Here is an 18883-nt window from a genome sequence, read left to right as displayed (position 1 = left end):
ACAACGAGCAACTATAATAACACCCCCCCCCCCCACACCCTCTACCCTTCCAACCCCAACAATAGCGGACTTCTACTACCCCAAGGAATCTTAATCAACCCTGTTAAAATGCCCAGGGGTTCCAAATGCAACCTGTTCTGTATGCCCTAGTGGGGGAGAAATATGCCCTATGAAGCACTGTTAAGAATTTTAAATCTGTGGATGAAAATAAGCAGTGGCGTACCAAGGGGGGGGGGCGGTGAGGGCGGTCCGCCCCGGGTGCACGCCGCTGGGGGGGTGCCGCGGCGCATGCCTGCTCCGAGTTCGCTAAACTTCGTCACTCGTTTGCTGCAGCTCCCTTTGCCCCGGAACAGGTTACTTCCTGTTCCGGGGCAGAGGGAGCTGCAGCGAAGCGAAGTTTAGCGAACTCAGAGCAGGCGCGCGCCGCGGCACCCCCCCCAGCGGCGTGCACCGGGGGTGTGTGTCATTTCGCCGGAGGGGGGGGGGGAGGTGTCATTTAGTGGGGGGGGGCGCTGCACCGGGGGGGGGGGGGGGGGGCGCATCGGCGCTCCGCCCCGGGTGCCATCCAGGCCAGGAACGCCACTGAAAATAAGTCATCAACAATCTCAGGATTCAGTCTAGCTTTCTTATATTCCATAGTCCTTCCTGCAATAGAAGATGACTTCTTAGAAGATGTGCTGGTAGCAGGATATGCAGGACAACCCCCCCCCCCCCCCCCAATGCAAATTTTGCTAGTTGTGGCCAGCATGTTTGCTTGTTTTTTCCCCCCCAAAAAATCTAAATATCGTTTTCTGCATCAATCAAACATAAGTAACAGTCCAGTTCATTAACGGGCTTCATAGTAGAAAATGACACATCCCCGGCACCACGTGCTGTGTCCCCATCCCCGCCCCCATGGGTTCTGTTCTTGTCCCTGCAAACTCTGTCCCCGACCCCGCCCCTGCAGTTACTGTGGGTCCCCGTTCCCGTGCCATTCTCTAGTTAAAGTGAGAACTGATAGTAGAATGGAACCCAGTACTTATGCTCCAGGATGTCTACCCTCTTTGCCCCTCCTAGGAGACGGGCAGCTGGGTTAAAGAACAGCACTGTACACCTGTAACCTTCATGCATTGCATTTTAAATTACAGCACATCAATTTGAAATGCATTACATAGTGGCCAAAGACAATCAATGTTCTGCATAAATTTTTTTTTTCTGAACTGAGGGCAGTCTGAATTTTTGTACTAACCTGGGCCAGCGAGCTGCTCACTTGGAGAGGATGCACGTTGAAAGCTCGTGATCCCCATTTTCTAAAACAGGTTGAAGCAGCACAGCAAGAGAGGGACCTGTGCAAATGTGAACAACATTTTAGTGGTAGGAAATAATTCAATAATGTCGAAGTATTGTTACTGCAAATGGATGGTGTTCTGCAGTAGCTTGAGACCTTGGTGAAACTGCATTTCCTTTCCTGCAGACTCCCTAGATGTAAATGGAAGTGGCATCATCTGTCGTGAAGGCCAAAGATCCAGAGGTTTGTGTGAACAATAGTGAGTGTATATTTTCCATCAGTAGCAGGCAAACAACATTTTGTCCAAAGATTCATCCTTCCAGCAAAAAAGGGATATTTGATTTTTTTTTAAATTACTACCCAGTGAATAGAGCAATTTCATTGCATTCTTTTCTCTCTGATGCGTATGGCCGGAAGAACATCTCACTTAGACACACTTCACATGACAGTGTGTCTATCAGGGTGAGATGATATATTAAGAGTAACATTGCTTAAGGTAGCCGCTGCTTATACCCATCTCTTCCATTTGGGGAGATAGGGAGGCATAGGTGAATAGATCCCACAGCGATTTACTGCACTTGCTAAGGCATTAACATTGTCCTTTATTACCAAAATTCCAACGTTTTAAGTAACTGTAAGCAAGTGCCAGAACGTACCCCAGTGGAGAAGGGAATGCAGAGTCTTTGCAGTGGCATGCCTGACAAAATTGGGAGAGCTGAAAAAATCCAGGCTTTTCAGGAAAGTCACAATGCATCGTGATTCAAAGACTGATGCAATAAAAGGTCTTTCCTGGAACCAGCACTGGAGGGTGGGGATCTGGGTTTGAAAGACAGAATGGGGTCCTTTTACTAAGGTGCGCTGAAAAATGGCTTGCGGTAGTGTAGGCGTGGGTTTTGGGCGCGCACCAATCCATTTTTCAGCGCGCCTGTAAAAAAAAGGCCTATTTAACTGAAGCACATCACCATCCTGGCCAAATAGTTACTCCATAATTTATTGGATCCTTTTACTAAGCTGTGTTAGGTGCTAATGAGCGCCTAGCGCAGCATTGAATGGACTACCATGAGATGGGGTACAGTGTCTCGCAGCAGTTATTGAATGTTCGTGCAGTGTGTGCTGAATAATTTTTTGTAATAATTTTTTGAGGGGGTGTCAGGGCAGAGAGTGGCTGTTCCTGTGCTAACCTGTTAGTGCATCTACATTACTATGTGCTAACTGGTTATCTCATGGATAACGTAGGAGCTTTTACTGCCTGTAAACTCAGAAGCTCCTGTGGTAATTTTTAAAAATGTCTGCACGCTAATTGCAGTTTTAGCACACGGCTATTAATGAATATAATAGAAAATCAGGGTTTTACGGCCGCAGTAAAAAAATGTCCTTAGCGAGCAGAAAGGACCATATAGGGCTAGATTCTATGTATGATGGCTTAAAATTACGCCTGGAAAAAAATATGCCTAGGCTTAGTCTCTAAAGTATTCTTAAATTTTACAGAATAGATTTAAATTTCCACGTGGTATATAGAATACGCCAAGCATCAGTCCATATGATTAAACTTAGATGCTGTCAACTACACCAACTAAAACCTGGTGTAAATCCTGAAGCCTAAATTAGGCGTGGAGTGGGTGAATTCTATAACAACTCGCATAGATTTTAGAAATGCCCATGACCTGCCCATTCCATGCCCATAACCATGCCCGCTTTTCAACTATGCAACTTAGAATTTGTGTGCACCATGTTACAGAATACGCTTAGACAGTAGTGTGTGTAAATTCGAATTAATATCAATTAGTGCTGATAATTGCTTGTTAACATCCAATTATGAGTGCTGATTTGCTTGTTAACTAATAAAGTTACGCGTATTGTTATGGATTGTGCTTTGGTTTCCACATGGAAATCTCTGCTCGATATATAGAATCCCAGGGATAAGGGCTCACTAAGGCCTATTTTACTACAGCTTAGTTAAAAGACCCCTACATGATAAAATACTTCCTCTAGTTGGGGTTAATAGTTCTGTGTTTTAGATCTTCATGGGGTGCCCTTAATCTTAGTACTGTTTGAAATACTAAACAGCCGTTTCTTATTTACCTGTCCTATCCCACGTCTGTCATATCTCCTTTTCAAGCTGAAGAGTCCTAATTTCTTTAGGCTTTTCCCACAGATGGGCTATTCCATCTTCTTTATCATTTTTGTCTCCCTTCTTTGATCCTTTTGCAATATCTTTTTTTAGATGAGACAACCAGAACTGTACTCAGAAGAAACATTAGGAAATGATGTTTCTTCGTGGAAAGAGGGGTGGATGAAAGAGTGGCCTCTAGGGGGAATTTAAGAAATACTGAGATATTCACAGAGGATTCTTAGCCACAAAGGAGTGAGGGGGAAAGCAAGAGATCAACTTGAGTATAAGGCACTGCACTAGGATGTATGCTGAGAAGACTAGATGAGGCATCTTGTTATTTTACAGGTAGTTCACTAGTGCCCTTATCTAGCTTTCCCTGCAAAGGGAATATCCTAAAAGAATGTTCTCACTAAGCATTCAAAGAAGTGTGGGATACTGGAAATAGTGACTCCTAGAAGAATGGTCTGTGTGACAGAAATTACTTGACTAGGAGAATATATTAAAGCATTGAATAGATGTCCTTGGGGGTAGGACATTCTTTAAATGTATCATCAGGCAGACATAAAGGTGGGACTTGGAAAAGAGAACAGAAATCCACTGTCAGGTCTTTCACATGATTACTTCTCAGTGATGCACTTTTGTAGTAGCCATCTTTTCGCTCTGCGCTTTCCTCAGTTCATCATTTCCTGCGGGCTCTGCTCTGGTATATTTATACATGGACTCTCTAGGCCATATCTTTCAGAAGCATTTTCTTCCTGGGCACAAGATGGAGAAGTCCTTAGAAGAAACAGATCATATCTGGATCTGCTTTGAATTAAATTGCAAGTTTTATTTTTAAAAGGAAGACAACATTGTTTTAGACCAGGAGCGATGCAGCTTTCCTATTCTTTTCTCTCAGTTTTGTTCCTGAATTGTGAATTTGAATAGATAGAAAAAGCTTGAGAGTCTACATGAGTGGAAGAGAGGAAGTACAAGAAACAAACAGGAAGTGGTTTCATCAGTGATAGTCAAGGTGCCACTGACTTCCTTTTATTGACCACAGCTTTTTGAGTGGGAGGAGAGTGGGAGAGAGATGAGAAGGGGGAAACCTAAATATGTCAATGACTATCTCAGCTACAACTTGTGGTTAACAGGTCTGTAAGAGCGACTGTTTGTCTTTTACTTGAAGATATAGAGATTTTGCTTTTTGAGTTGATCTGGTTAGCAAGACACAGGAAACAAATACAAAAGAAGCTGATGGCTGGTGCTGGCTTAAGCATTAGGAAAATATATACTGGCCTTGGTTTCATCAAACCCTTTTATTGTTGAACATCTCTGTGGCTCTGTAGCCCCACCAGATAATTTATGGGGCTGAGGGAGGGCATAAAACAGAAAAGGTCCTGCCAAGCCTGGCTTCCCCAGAGAAACATTCTGATTTGTGCAGAGCTCCTTTATAGATGGTCCAGACCAGCATTGTCAGTTGTCCTTCTAATACATCAATCTGGTTATACTACTACTACTAATCATTTCTAAAGCACTACTAGACATACGCATTGCTGTACACATTATATACAGGTACTTTCTCTGTCCCTACGGTGCTCACAATCTAAGTTTTCTGTACCTGGGGCAATGGAGGGTTAAGTGATTGCCCAAGGTCACAAGGAGCTGCAGAGGGAATTGAACTGAGGTTGCCAGGATCAAAGCCTGCTGCACTAACCATTAGGCTACTCCTCATCCTGGTTCAGATGCATAGTTTACTGGAAACATACTTTCCAAACCTCAGACTATCTGGGTGGATCACAGAAGGCCATTACTTGTGTTTCTGTTTCCAAATTTGTATTTGTTAGTCCTAACAAAGATAGATAAGAAGTAGTAATAGTATAGAGAGAGAGATCTGGCATAGCCTGTTGAGCATATAATTTGTAGTCTGAGACCTGCAAATTTCAGTTGGGCAAGAAAATACATTTACTGGAAAACAAGAAGCTTTAATAGATACAGTAAAGAAGCTTTAGTAGATACAGTGATGTACACTCCCTCACTGCAAATCAGTGATTCAGCTAAGAACAGACTGCTGCAGGCACCCAATGATGACTGAGCCTAAAGGACAGAAGACTTCATTGCATGACTATCAAGTGTCTTACTGAGTAACCTTCTTACTAGACTCAAGTACGCACCTTGAATAAAACGGAATAAAACACCTGAAGGCTTAATTAACCAGATTCTGTGTGGATAAAATCAAGACACAAAATTAAAGTCTCCTTTTTCTGTATCAGGTTTGAAGTTTCTTCGTGCTCTCTTTGACATTTCCTGCCATTGTTTTGTTCCCTGCCCTGGAAAGTCTCCAGCTATTGTGAATACATTTGCACCAGCAGGAGCTATGATGTTCGAGTGGGCTTTTCTGATCATCTGTTTGCAGAAGCTCCCCAGTAATTTTTCTCATGTTGAGTTCTGGCTTAGTTTCTTCTTGGGAGGTTTAGTGAAAGAAAATATTTCATTGTGGGAAACACTTTCTAGCTTGAAGAAATCTTGGAGTCATTGTGTTGACTGTTCAGGAATCTTCAGGAGACCAACTGTACTACAGCATCAATGCTTGCATTCATCACTGTTCACCTTGGAAGTATAGAACTTCTTGTTGCCAGTGGGCTGGGCAAGTGGTCTTAATAGACATATTCCAAATGCACTGCCTATGTGCATGTGCCAATTTGTATGTGGGAAGTGGGGTTCACATCCAGGGAGGTGGTTTTAATAGTACTTATTCTTTCTTGGCAAATTGTTTTTTAAAGTTACATGATGAAGCTGATAAATTTACCTACCTTCAATACGTCTACTAGATCAAGAAACTCTCTCATACTACATTTTCCTTGCTATAAAAACATCAGATATAAATCCATATTCAACAGAGATTTCTGTCATAGAGGTTCAAAATGGTGGAACATCATCCCTAGTGAAATAAAAAGGATTATCAACTATCTAATATTTTGTAAATTTCTCAAGGCATTTTTTTAAACAAATTTTTGCATTGTTAGACAATAAATTAAACAGCAAATGTTATATGTTTATTTGTCTGCTCTTTTCAAATTCTCACTGTTTGTTTTCTTCATACTTGTAAAAATATATTGTATGCATTTCTAGTCTTAATTATTGTAAGCCTCATAGAACTGAATAATTAACATTTGGATTATATGGGATATCAGCACCAATAAATAAATAAATAAAATGCAGTCTGCTTCCCATAGGGCTGTTTATAATGCAAATTGTACAGTGAAGAGGACCTATTTAAAAGAAAATGTTTTAAATAAGTTTTCAACTAACACATAGCAACAATAAAACCTTAGCTGCTGAAAACCTTAATGGAAGGCTGCACTGTGTTTCTTACCCCACCCTCCAGAATAGAATCCACACTCTGAGATAATACTGATATTCTTCACAGCTATATTCAACTATCTGATTCTGTAGACCTGGTTTTGACCTAACTGACAAGTTTTCTATGTACATGTATGCTGTGCTACCTTGAAAATTCTCTCCCCCCCCCCCCCCCATTTAAGTTGCACACACAAATCTAGAATACAACCGGATTTGTGTGTGCAACGTAAGTCACGCTATATAAATCTTGGGGCTAATGCCTTCTTTAGCTGCATGCCTGCTTTTGGTTATTCTTTCTACCCTAATGGAAGTTGTAAAGAATTATACAAAACAAGCAACAAAGCCCGTTTCATGAAAAATGAAACGGGCCCTAGGAAAGCTGTCATCTAAGCGATTTCTCCTCTCTCCCCTGCCCTCCCCTCCATGTCCAGCGATTCTCCCCTCTCATTCATGTCCAGCGATTCTCCTCTGCCCTCCCCTCCAATCCATGTCTAGCGATTCTCCTCTGCCCTGCCCTCCCCTCCCATCCGTGTCCCATCAAGTGTGACATGTCCAGCGATTCTCCCCTCCCCTCCATGTCCAGCGATTCTCCCATCCCATCCAATCCATATCCAGCGATTCTCCTCTGCCCTGCCCTCCCCTCCCATCCATGTCCAGCGATTCTCCTCTGCCCTGCCCTCCCATCCGTGTTCCGCGATTCTCCCTTCCCTTCCCATCCCATCCATGTCCAGTGATTCTCCCCTCCCCTCCCATCCATGTCCAGAGATTCTCCCCTCCTCTCTTCTGCCCTCTTCTCTTTCCTGCCGCCCTGCATTTAAGCCATTCATGTTACCTCAGGTCGCAGCGGCGGCAGGGGCTGCTCACGTCGCCTCCAGCCTTCCCTTGCCTTCCCTCTCAGTGTCCCGCCCTCCTCTGACGTCATTTCATCTTTCTGTGAGGGTAGGACACTGAGAGAGAAGGGAACGCTGAAGGTGAGCTGATGTCAGCTCATTTGCATTCTGTTACGAACCTAACCAGCCATCCAGGGAAGCAGAGTGACAAATTATTATATTGATGGGCAGAAAGTGTCTGTCTGGGGACAAAATATCTCTCAGAAAATTTAATGGAATGGGATGGATCTTGGCATATGGGGAAAGCCAGTAAAAAGACACACCCAGTTTGAGAATGGGCCAAATCAGACCAGCAGTTCCAAGGAAATAAGCCGAAATACGGCCTGTGTCAGGTTCCTTGAATAAAGAAATTACTATTGTCCTGCTCCTGAAGGCCCTTTGTGCTTTTTTTGCTTTGTTCTGTTCTTTTGGTGTAGCTTGGGCGCTCTCTTTTCTCCTTGAATGCCAGTAAAAAGTCACACCAAGGGGTCCTTTTACAAAGGCGTGCTGAAAAATGGCTTGTGGTAGTGTAGGCATGGATTTTGGACGTGCGCCGATCCATTTTATAGCACACCTGTAAAAAATGCCTTTTTTGCCAAAAATGGACGTGCAGCAAAATGAAAGTTGCCGCATGGCCATTTTGGGTCTGAGACCTTACTGCCAGCCATTGACCTAGCGGTAAAGACTCACAAGGTAACCAGACAGTAATGACCTATGCGCTCCAAATGCCACAGGGCGCGTCCATTACATGTGCCTGAAAATAAAAAATATTTTTCAGGCATGCATATCGGACGCGCGCCAAAAATGACATTACCGCAAGAGCCACGCTGTGGTTGGGCGGTAACTCCATTTTGGTGTGTGTTGGGCGCATGTAGATGCTTAGGCAGCTTAGTAAAAGGGCCCCCAAGTTTGAAAATGGGCCAAATCAGACCAGGAGTTTCAGGGAAATAAGCCCCTGCCCCAAATGGCCCAGTGGGAAAAAGAGTTCTAGCTTCTCTAGCAGAATTCCTTCTTTCAAACTGCCTCTCCCCATTTATCTACATTTCCATCTTTCCCAAAAGTAATCCTCCATAATAACTAGCCTCCACAACTGCCTTATCACTTCTCAAACTGTCCCTACCCCAAATATTTTCCCCCTCATAAGAACATAAGAGTAGCCATACTGGGTCAGATCAATGGTCCATGAAGTCCGGTAGCCTGTTTCCAACAGTAGCCAAGCCAGGTCACAAATACCTGGCAGAAACCCAAATCTTGGCAACATTCCATACTACAAATCCCAGGACAACCAGTTGCTTCCCCGTGTCTGTCTCAATTGAGAGAAATGACCATTTAACCCTACCCTCTGTCTTCTGTCCAATAACCAATTCCTATTCCACACCAGAACCTTGCCTCTTTTTTTCATGGCTCTTTAATTTTCTCAGAAGTCTCTCATGAGGAACTTTATCAAAAGCTTTCTGAAAACCTAGATACATCAGGCTTATTTTCGAAAGAGAAGGGCGTCCATCTTCCGACACAAATTGGAAGATGGGCGTCCTTCTCTCAGGGTCACCCAAATCAGCATAATCGAAAGCCGATTTTGGGCATCCTCAACTGCTTCCCGTCACGGGGATGACCAAAGTTCACGAGGGCGTGTCAGCACCGTAGTGAAGGCGGGACTGGGGCGTGATTAAGAGATAGGCGTCCTCAGCCGATAATGGAAAAAAGAAGGGCATCCCTGATGAGCACTTGGCCAACTTTACTTGGTCCATTTTTTCTTGCGACCAAGCCATGAAAAGGTGTCTGAACGGACCAGGTGACCACCGGAGGGATAACCTCCCCTTACTCCCCCAGTGGTCACCAACCCCCCTCCCACCCTAAAACAAAACTTACATTTATTTTTGCCAGCCTCTATGCCACCCTGAAATGTCATACCCAGCTCTATGACAGCAGTATGCAGGTCCTTGGAGCAGTTTTAGTGGGTGCAGCGCACTTCAGCCAGGCAGACCCAGGTCCAACCCTCCTACCTGTTACACTTGTGGTGGTAAATGTGAGCCCTCCAAAACCCACCTGAAACCCACTGTACCCACATGTAGGTGCCCCCCTTCACCCCTTATGGCTATGGTAGTGGTGTACAGTTGTGGGGGGTGGGTTTTGGGGTCTCAGCACCCAGGGTAAAGGAGCTATGCACCTGGGAGCAATTTGTGAAGTCCACTGCAGTGCCCCCTAGGGTGCCTGGTTGGTGTCCTGGCATGTGAGGAGGACCAGTGCACTACGAATTCTGGCTCCTCCCACGACCAAAGGGCTTGGATTTGGTCATTTTTGAGATGGGCGTCCTCGGTTTCCCTTATGGCTGAAAACCGGGAACGACCATCTCTAAGGTCGACCATTTCAACATTTAGGTCGACCATCTCTAAGGTCGACCAAAACGTTGAGATTTGGACGTCCCCAACCGTATTATCGAAATGAAAGATGGACGCCCTCATGAAAACTTGGGCGCCCCGTTCGAATATGCCCCTCCACGTCATCCGGCTCACCTTTATCAACATGTTTATTCACACCTTCAAAGGAATGAAGCAAATTGGTGAGGCAAGACTTCCTTTGGCTGAACCCATGCTGACTCTGTCCCATTAAACAATAGTAACATAGTAGATGATGACAGTGAAAGACCTGCATGGTCCATCCAGTCTGCCTAACAAGATAAACTCATATGTGCTACTTTTTGTGTATACCTTACCTTGATTTGTATCTGCCATTTTCAGGTCACAGACTGTAGAAGTCTGCCCAACACTAGCCCCGCCTCCCAACCACTAGCCCCACCTCCCACCACCAGCTCTGCCACCCAATCTCCGCTAAGCTTCTGAGGATCCATTCCTTCTGAACAGGATTCTTTTATGTAGTGGTATGTGGTACGGAGTGGTAAGGAGCACCTAGACAATGTTTGTCTATGTGCTCCATAATTTTATTCTTTAAAATAATTAACACTATTTTACCCAGCACTGATGTCAGAATTACCAGTCTGTAATTTCTTGGATCACCCTGGAACCCTTTTTAAAAATCAGCGTCACATTGGCCGCCCTCCAATCTTTAGTTACTATGGACAATTTTAAAGACAGGTTACATATTACTAACAGCAGATCAGCAATTTCATGCTTGCATTCTTTGAGTACCTTGGATATATGCCATCTGGTCCAGGTGATTTACTATTTGTCAATTTGGCTCAGTACATCTTCCAGGTTCATCGAGATTATGCATATAAACAAACACAGGGATTACAAATTCTTTTGATGTGATGAAATAATGAAACAGATATCTGAATAATAGTACGTGTTCTTTGTTATTTCTACTGTGTAACTTTCTTATTGAATTGTACTGTTTTCTTATTGGTTGCTATTTATACTGTCACAAATATCTGTTGCTGTGGGCAGGGCTCATTGGACATTCCTCATGACATAGAAAGATTACTATAATTCAGTTTGTAGAGATTTACCAAAATGTTATTTAAGGGCATTACAATTAGCTTAGAATTCTGCTATAAGGATAATCTTTGCCATACGAGGAAGCTAAGTTACATGTTGAGGATATTATTTAAGACGCTACATAATACTGCTTTTGCTTATCTTGAATCAGTCTTGCAGTGGGATCAGCTCTGAACAAGTTCCTTTTATTTTATCCAATTATTTTTGAATAGTCGTTGCCTATGATCAACTCTCTAGAATTATGGGATAAGTTCATTTGTATTTGTTTTCATTCCCTCTTTAAAGAGTATCCTGAAGTCTGAAACTCATTCTCAGGGTCTCTCTTGTGGAATTCTATCCTGTAGGAAGTATGGATAGACAATGATTATTTAAAGTTTCTTAAACTTTAAACTTTTATCAATTGGCTTATTTATGTGGTGACTTGGAGGGGCATTTTCGATATGACGTCTAAGTCTGACTTTAGATGTTTTGCAAAAAACGTCCAAAATCAGAATTTCTGGGTTTTTTTTGTTACATTTGTACCCCACGCTTTCCCGCTCATGGCAGGCTCAATGCGGCTTACATGGGCAATGGAGGGTTAAGTAACTTGCCCAGAGTCACAAGGAGCTGCCTGTGCCTGAAATGGGAATTGAACTCAGTTCCTCAGTTTCCCAAGACCAACGTCCACCACCCTAACCACTAAATGCCTATCTTTTTTTTTTTTTTTAAATACTGTTTTGAACAAGGTTTTGTGATTTGGACATTTTGTTTTTTGGTCTATTTTGGAAAAAAAAAGTCCAATTGCAAAACGCACAAAATCAAACCATTGTAATGTAGGAGGGACCAACATTTTTAGTAGAATAGTCCCCCAGACATCCCAGGAGATAAATGGGCACCCTAGGAGGCACTGCAGTAGACTTTAAAAACATGCTCCCAGGTACATATCTCACTGTTGCTCCCTTATTATGTCTGCTGAGCCCACCAAACCTACCCAAATCCCACTACCCCCAATGGTACACCACTACAGTAGCCCTTATGGATGAAGGGGACACCTATATGTGGGTACAATGGGTTTCTGATGAGTTTTGGAGGGCTCACAGTTTCCACCACAAATGTGACAGGTAGAGAGAGTTAGGGACCTGAGTCCTCCAAGCCATGGTGCACTGAACTGACCACTACATTGCTCCAGGGACCTGCATGCTACTCTAATAGACCTGGCTCAAACATCTGAGGCTGTCATAGAGGCTGGGAAGTCATATTTTTATTCACATTTTTGGGGGGTGGAAGGGGGTCAGTGACCATTAGGAGGGTTCCCTCCTGTGCTCATCTGGTCATTTAGGGCCCCCTTTTGTGCCTTATTCACTATAAAAACAGGTCTTGCTGAAAACATCTTAGTTTTAGTCCTGGATGGTTTTGTTTGGTTCCATTATGGCTGTAAAGCGTCCAAGTCTTAGGAACACCCAAATCCCGCCCTTAACACCCCCGACACACCCTCATGTGTTTTGAACACACTTCTGACGGACTTCATAGAAAAACGTCTAAAAATTGGTTTTAAAAATATTGTTTTGGACGTTTTTGTGAGAAAAACGTCCAAATGCTGCTTTATGCCACTTTTTAGATGTTTTTCAATTTTGAAAATGAGCTCCATAGTAACATAGTAAATGATAGCAAATAAAGACCTTTATAGTCCATCCAGTCTGCCCAATATGGTGGCCAAAGTTGTACCTGCCACTCTGTGTTGGGTTACACTCCTTCATGATTAAACACAGGTATCACAAACAGGGCAGTTGTGATTTGGTGTTGGTGTGTCAAGGTGTACTGTGTCTTATGTTATTCTATAAGCCATTTGGAACTTAACACAGCCTGCAGAAGAAAGAAAGTATTAATGCCCCTGTACAAGTAACTGGTAAGGCCCCACTTGGAGTATTGTGTTCGGTTTTAGAAGGCGTGTCTCACTAAGGGGGGCTTTTACAAAGTGGCGACAAGCCCAACGTGAGCTCTTCACACTAAATCTGAACTACTGCTAGCCCAATGTGCTTGCTGTCAGTAGTTCTGGGTCAAGCGCGTGCCATTTTTGGTGCTCTGGAAATTTTTTATTTTTTTCTAGCATGGTGGTAACCGGGCATTGCCACGAGCTGCCCGGTTACCGCGGGAGCCCTTACTGCCAACTCAGTGGGTGGCAGCAAGTGCTCCCCGCTCTATGGCCATGCGGTAAGAGTTATCTTACTGCGTAACCTTTTTTTGGGGAGCATTTTACCGGCTGCGGTAGAAAGGGCCCTGGTACGTGGGAAAAACAGCCTCCACCGCTACTGCAGGGCCCTTTCCCCCACAGCTTAGTAAAAGGACCCCTAAGAGCATAAAAAAAACTTGAAGCAGTTTAGAGGAAAGTGAGAAAAATGTTATGATGTTTCAGCCATAAAACATATGAAAAGAGACTTGAAGACCTTAAAATGTATATCCTCGAGGAAAGGAGGGATAGGGGAGATATGATACAAACGTGTAAATACTTGACAGGTATTAATAATATACAAACAACTCTTTTGCAAAGACGGGGAAGTAGTAGAACTAGAGGGCATGAATTGTGGTTGCAGAATGATAAACTTAGGAGTAACATCAGAAACACTTTTTATGAAGAGGGTGGTGGATGCCTGGAATGCCCTTCGGGGGGGGGGGGGGGGGGGGGGGGGGGAGGTGGTGAGATCAAAAACTGTGACAGAATTAAAAAAGCACATGGGATAAACATAGAGGATTCCTGTATAGAAAGAGGAGGTAATCTTATTGGGCAGACTAGATGGGCCATAAAGGCCTTTATCTGCTGTCATTTACTATGTTACTATGCAAGAATCGTTTAAATAAATAAATACATATCATAAAAAAACCAACTATACAGAGTCCATGGTCTGAATCTGCCTTTAGTATAGTGAATTCTATTCAGTCTGATATCTACTCTCTCACACCATAGCTTCACTAAAAACCCAGGGTGACTGCTGAACCACAGGCTTGAAAGTCACAGAAACATAGCCCAAATTCTGGTGGGCGACCTGCGGCCCCGCGAGACCATGGGACGTGTACACAGAAAACATCATTAACCACAGTTGTGGTGATTTTAAATACTGCTTTTTGCAAGTATTTTCAGAATAGCCAATCTAGCAGTTTGTTCCATCGTTTCTAGTTACATTTTTACTTATTTACTTATTTATCACAGAAGGTCTATGGAGCTCTGCATTTCCGGCTCCGACATTATGTAATGTTGTGGCCCGCCAGGGATAGTACTGACATTCATGCAGCCCTCTGTGTATAAAGGTTGTCTACCCCTGTTTTAACGTTCTGTCAGTCTTTCCTCTCCCTTTGGTGGTCTATTTCTGAAAGCACAGTGCTGGGGTGCTGTCGGCAGCTGGGAGCTCCTGTAATGCATTGCTTAGTGAAGGGCTGCCAAGAGAACAGATTCATTTGTACCTTGACTGCTGCAACGAGGGTCTGGACATTAGCAGGACAGTTGCCAATACACGGGGAGAACAACAGCACAAATAGACTGTGTAACGGAAATCGTCTCCGTAATTAGCATGGTGTTTGAGTCGGGGGACTAGTTGCAGGGTTCTGTGCCCTGTATTCTGCATGAAAAGCCAGAAATGCTTTAGGAGGAACCATGGCCTTCCCCTCTCCCTTCCTGGATTTTCCCACCCACTTAAATATTTAAGAGACACCATTTTCTCATCGATTCGGTTAATGTATAACCTGATAAGTTTCATTTCTCCCATGGGACTTGTGCTACAATATACTCTTTTGTGATGTCATAGAATACAAGGAATTACTGAATCAAAGAAGGCATTTCTTATTTAAATTAAATAGGCTTTTAAAAATATGTGAGGATGGAAAGTAAAGAGTCTTAGTTAGCATGAGGTCAAATTTCAGCAGTGGACCAGCCACACAAAGCTAAATGTATATTTTATTTGTATAGATGAAAATCCTTGCATAGAGTTAAATGGATATCTGTTTAACTTTTACCTGCGTATTTGTGTTGCACTGTTTAAATGACTGTTACTGGTTTAACAGCTAAATATTGCTACTTAAATGGATAGATTTTTGGCCAGCCCCGAATGCCCCCCAAAAATGCTCATTTCATGAATGGGCAACTTTTGCCAATTAGTGTTGATCACATAAATCTTTTCAACAAAACCATTTAATTGTACCCACATTCAGAGAAATAATTTATGATCGCACTCAACACTCAATTTTTTCTGTTCAAGGCCCAGAACTTTGGAACATGCTACCCCAACATCTTAGACTACAATCTTCTCTTCAACAATTTAAAATAGATCTTAAAAGTTTGGGGGCCGATATTCAGAACGTGGGAGTTATATTGGCTAACTCTTGCGGTCGTTGCTAAGCCGCAATATTCAATGCTGCGCCATTGCCGGTGATCAGCATTGAATATCCGATTTATTTTTGGCCAGTTTAAAGATAACCGGCTACATCAATATTCAGACTTAGCCGGTTATCTTTAAACCAGTCAAAGATATACCAGGCAATGCGCACCTCCCCCCCCCCCCCCCCCGTGTGGCACACGCTCAGTGCACCCCACCCGGATGGAGTGTGGGCAGTACACCCCCAGGCAGTGTACACCCCTCTTCAAGCAAGGGGGTGTGTGGAGCAGGTGCACGCTGTCGACTCTGCCGTCCCCTGCCCCCTCAGATGTCAACTTCCTGTTCTAGGGCAGGAGACCGGTAGAGCCGACAGCATTTGCATGGTCTGTGCACCCCCTAGCTGCTGGCACCCGGGGTGGACCGCTTCTAATGCCCCGCCCTAGGTATGCTAGAGTATAGTTCCCTCCTTGTGTATGCTACCCCCTCTGCTATTCTGTCTAAAATTTGTCATTCTGCCCATCTTCCCCTTTCTGCTCTGTCAGGCTATTTTTCACTGCTTTCAGTTCTTTTATTTAGATTGTAAGCTACTCAGATAATAAGCCACTCCAATAATATGTTTGATGGGCTGGATAGAAAGTCCTGAATAAACTTGGTAAACTTGATGTAAATTAATAAATACCCATGAACAGTATAAGTTACTTTTAAATATCCATCCCTGACTGGGCAAAGTTTATTTAGTTCACAAATGCTGGAGAACTGAATTAGAAACTTCCTCATGCCCCTCCCTCTTGTCCTGAAAGGCTGGTCCACTGGCTCAGGGGAACCAACATATTCTGGTTGGAGCTGACCATAGCTGACTGCCCTGGAAATGCTCAGAGTCCTTTTGGGGGGAGGGAGTCACTATCTCTGCTCAGTAACTACACCTAGTGGCTCAATTTAGGGCACCAGAAGCAGGTATAGAACTTTACTCCTGGCTGAGGACTGTCTGCAGTGACTGCACTAAGGGGTCCTTTTACTAAGGCGCATAGGCGCCTATACATGTTGAATGTGCGGCAAATTGGAATTACTGCCCAGCTACCGCGTGCCCCGGGTGGTAATTCCATTTTTGACACGCGTCCAAAACACATGGTAGAAATATATTTTCTACCGCTTGGCGCTTACCCAGCAGTTTACGTGTAATGGCCGCTTACCACCCGGTTGGTGCATGAGACCTTACCGCTAAGCCAGTGGGTGGCGGTAAGATATCATGCCGAAAATGGATGCGCACTGGTTTTAATTTTTTCCAGACGCGCTGAAAACTTTACCCGCGAGCGTCCAAAACACACGCCTACACCAGTTCAGGGCACTTTTCAGGGCGCCTTAGTTAAAGGGCTCCTAAGTGATTTGGGAGGGAGATACAAAATAGGTGAATGAATAAAAGGCTCCAAAGACGGAAGCCCAAATAAGTGGGATTAGGCTATCAGGCCAAAAAAAAAGAAGAAGAAAATCTTGAACTGTATCACCAGCTACTATGCCAGTACTGAAACCTCCTCCCCGCCTCTGAACAGCTCTGCCAGTTTACCCGAGTCCTACCGTTGTCCTAGTACTAAGACTCCTCTAAAGGCAAAGATCTGTTTTTCTGATCACCACCTTCCTGGTCAGCAGCCTGGCCTCCAGGAATTGTGGGGCTGGGATGATCTGTGTGTTGTGTACAAGATGGCTGGCAGTCCAGGCTGAGCCTTTGACAGTACAAGAGCGAACAGTCACTGTATTTCCTGTAGAAATGCCAAAACAATGCGGGAAACAGTGGAGGATCTACATCCCTTAGATTTAGAAGAACGTTTGGCTGGTTTCGTATGTTGCAAAAGTAACCATAGAGGGAATACAGCATTGCAAATGTAAGGGCTCTGGTGATAGTCAAAGGGTGAGACTGTAGATATGGTGCTGAGACCCCAGAGATGAGGAAGGAGGAGGGGCAGCGCTCTGTCCGTAGCTTGTTGCACAATCTCGTTCTATTCTAGAATGTGAGTGCACAGGCCCCTTAATTCTATCAAATTGGGTGTCCAACTTTACACAAGTCCCCGGATTCTATATATGGTGCCCAAAATTGCACGCCCAACTTAATTGAGTAACGAACCATTAACTAGAAATAATCGGATTCTAACAACCAAATATTGCAACTAATTGGCTCTAATTAGGATTTGTGCATGCATCTTGCTAGGCATTGTTCTATAAAGACCTACACGTGAATTTTATATAAAAAGGTGGCATGGCCACGGGAGGGACAGGAGCATTCACTAAAGAAGCACGCAGTATTACTGAATGCTGGGGATCCGTGTCTAACTTACACACCAGGATTTACAGCATGTTTCAGTTGGTATATATCCTCGTACCTCCAAGCACTAGTCTATAAATAGCATGCAATTTGGGGTGCCATTTATAGAATAGTACTCGGTGTAGATTTGGACAGTATTTACTGAATCTAGCCTTAGCACACAACCTTGTGAACACACCTTATAGAATAAGGTTACTTGTATGTGCATCGTATTTATTTAGATTTTGCTCACACCTTTTTCAGTAGTAGCTCAAGGTGAGTCACATTCAGGTACACTGGGTGTTTCCCTTTACCTGGAGGGCTCACAATCTAAGGGGATCTTTTACAAAGGCCAATAGTGTTTTTAGCGCGTGCTAATAATTAGCATGCTAACAACACTAACGCACTTTTGTAAAAGGCCCACTAAGGGCTTCTGTTACAAAGCCGCGCTAGCGATTCCCACACAGCAAATGAGAGGAAGCCCATAGAAATTGAATAGACTTCCTCTCATTTGCCGCACTGAGAATTGGTAGCGCACTTTTGTAAAAGAAGCCCTAAGTTGGTACCTGAGGCAACAGAGGGTTAAGTGTGTTGCCCCAGATCACAAGGAGCAGCAGTGGGATCTGAACCAGATGCTTCTGGATGTCAAGACCAGTTCTCTAAGACCACTAGGTCATTCTTCCACTCTACTCTTAATTTAATAATTGACTGGAGTTAACAGCCAATTACTGACTTAAATTGGTGTTAATTGGCAATAGTTGTACGCTCAATTTCTATTGTTCGCAACTTCTAGGGGTCTGGATGTGGGAGGGGCATGCGTAGGACTTAGACGCCCAGATAATAGAATAGTAGGGGTTAGGTTCCTAACTGCAACCACTTCCACCACCCTTTCACATGGTGTACGTGTTCACGCCTAAAGTTAGGCATGAAACTTCCATTGTAAAATGTATGCTTAGCGCACATTACCCCAGCATGTAAAGTTTGGCACTTTTTCATGAATCTTCCCCAGAGTGTATTGCACATAACTGCAAGGGGGCATTCACAGGGGGAGGTGCATGGGCAGGTCTCACACTTACATACATAACTGATAGAATTACTTTGAACTATGTGCTAAAATACAGCATTTACACGCTCACATTTACGCCTGCCTTCTACATGGCGTAAGTGATAGGGGCGTAGCCAGACTTCGGTGGGAGGAGGC

At 43.8% G+C, this 18883-nt stretch overlaps 1 protein-coding gene across 2 annotated transcripts in view; it reads left to right on the top strand.

Annotated features, from left to right (window-relative positions):
* Positions 1–18883, top strand: part of RXRA (retinoid X receptor alpha) — a 257109-nt gene that overhangs the window by 221381 nt on the left and 16845 nt on the right. The window contains exon 5 of one of the 2 annotated variants that reach the window (XM_030207681.1): positions 1454–1510. The exons of the other annotated variant lie outside the window; for it this stretch is intronic. Coding sequence (XP_030063541.1) covers positions 1454–1510 — 57 coding nt within the window. The remainder of the gene's footprint in view (positions 1–1453; positions 1511–18883) is intronic. 2 annotated transcript variants of the gene reach the window in all.

Source organism: Microcaecilia unicolor, chromosome 6 (genome assembly GCF_901765095.1).
Source record: "Microcaecilia unicolor chromosome 6, aMicUni1.1, whole genome shotgun sequence".
NCBI lineage: Eukaryota > Metazoa > Chordata > Amphibia > Gymnophiona > Siphonopidae > Microcaecilia > Microcaecilia unicolor.
The sequence above is the reverse complement of the archived record's forward strand: the minus strand, read 5'-3'. Positions and strand labels throughout refer to the sequence as shown.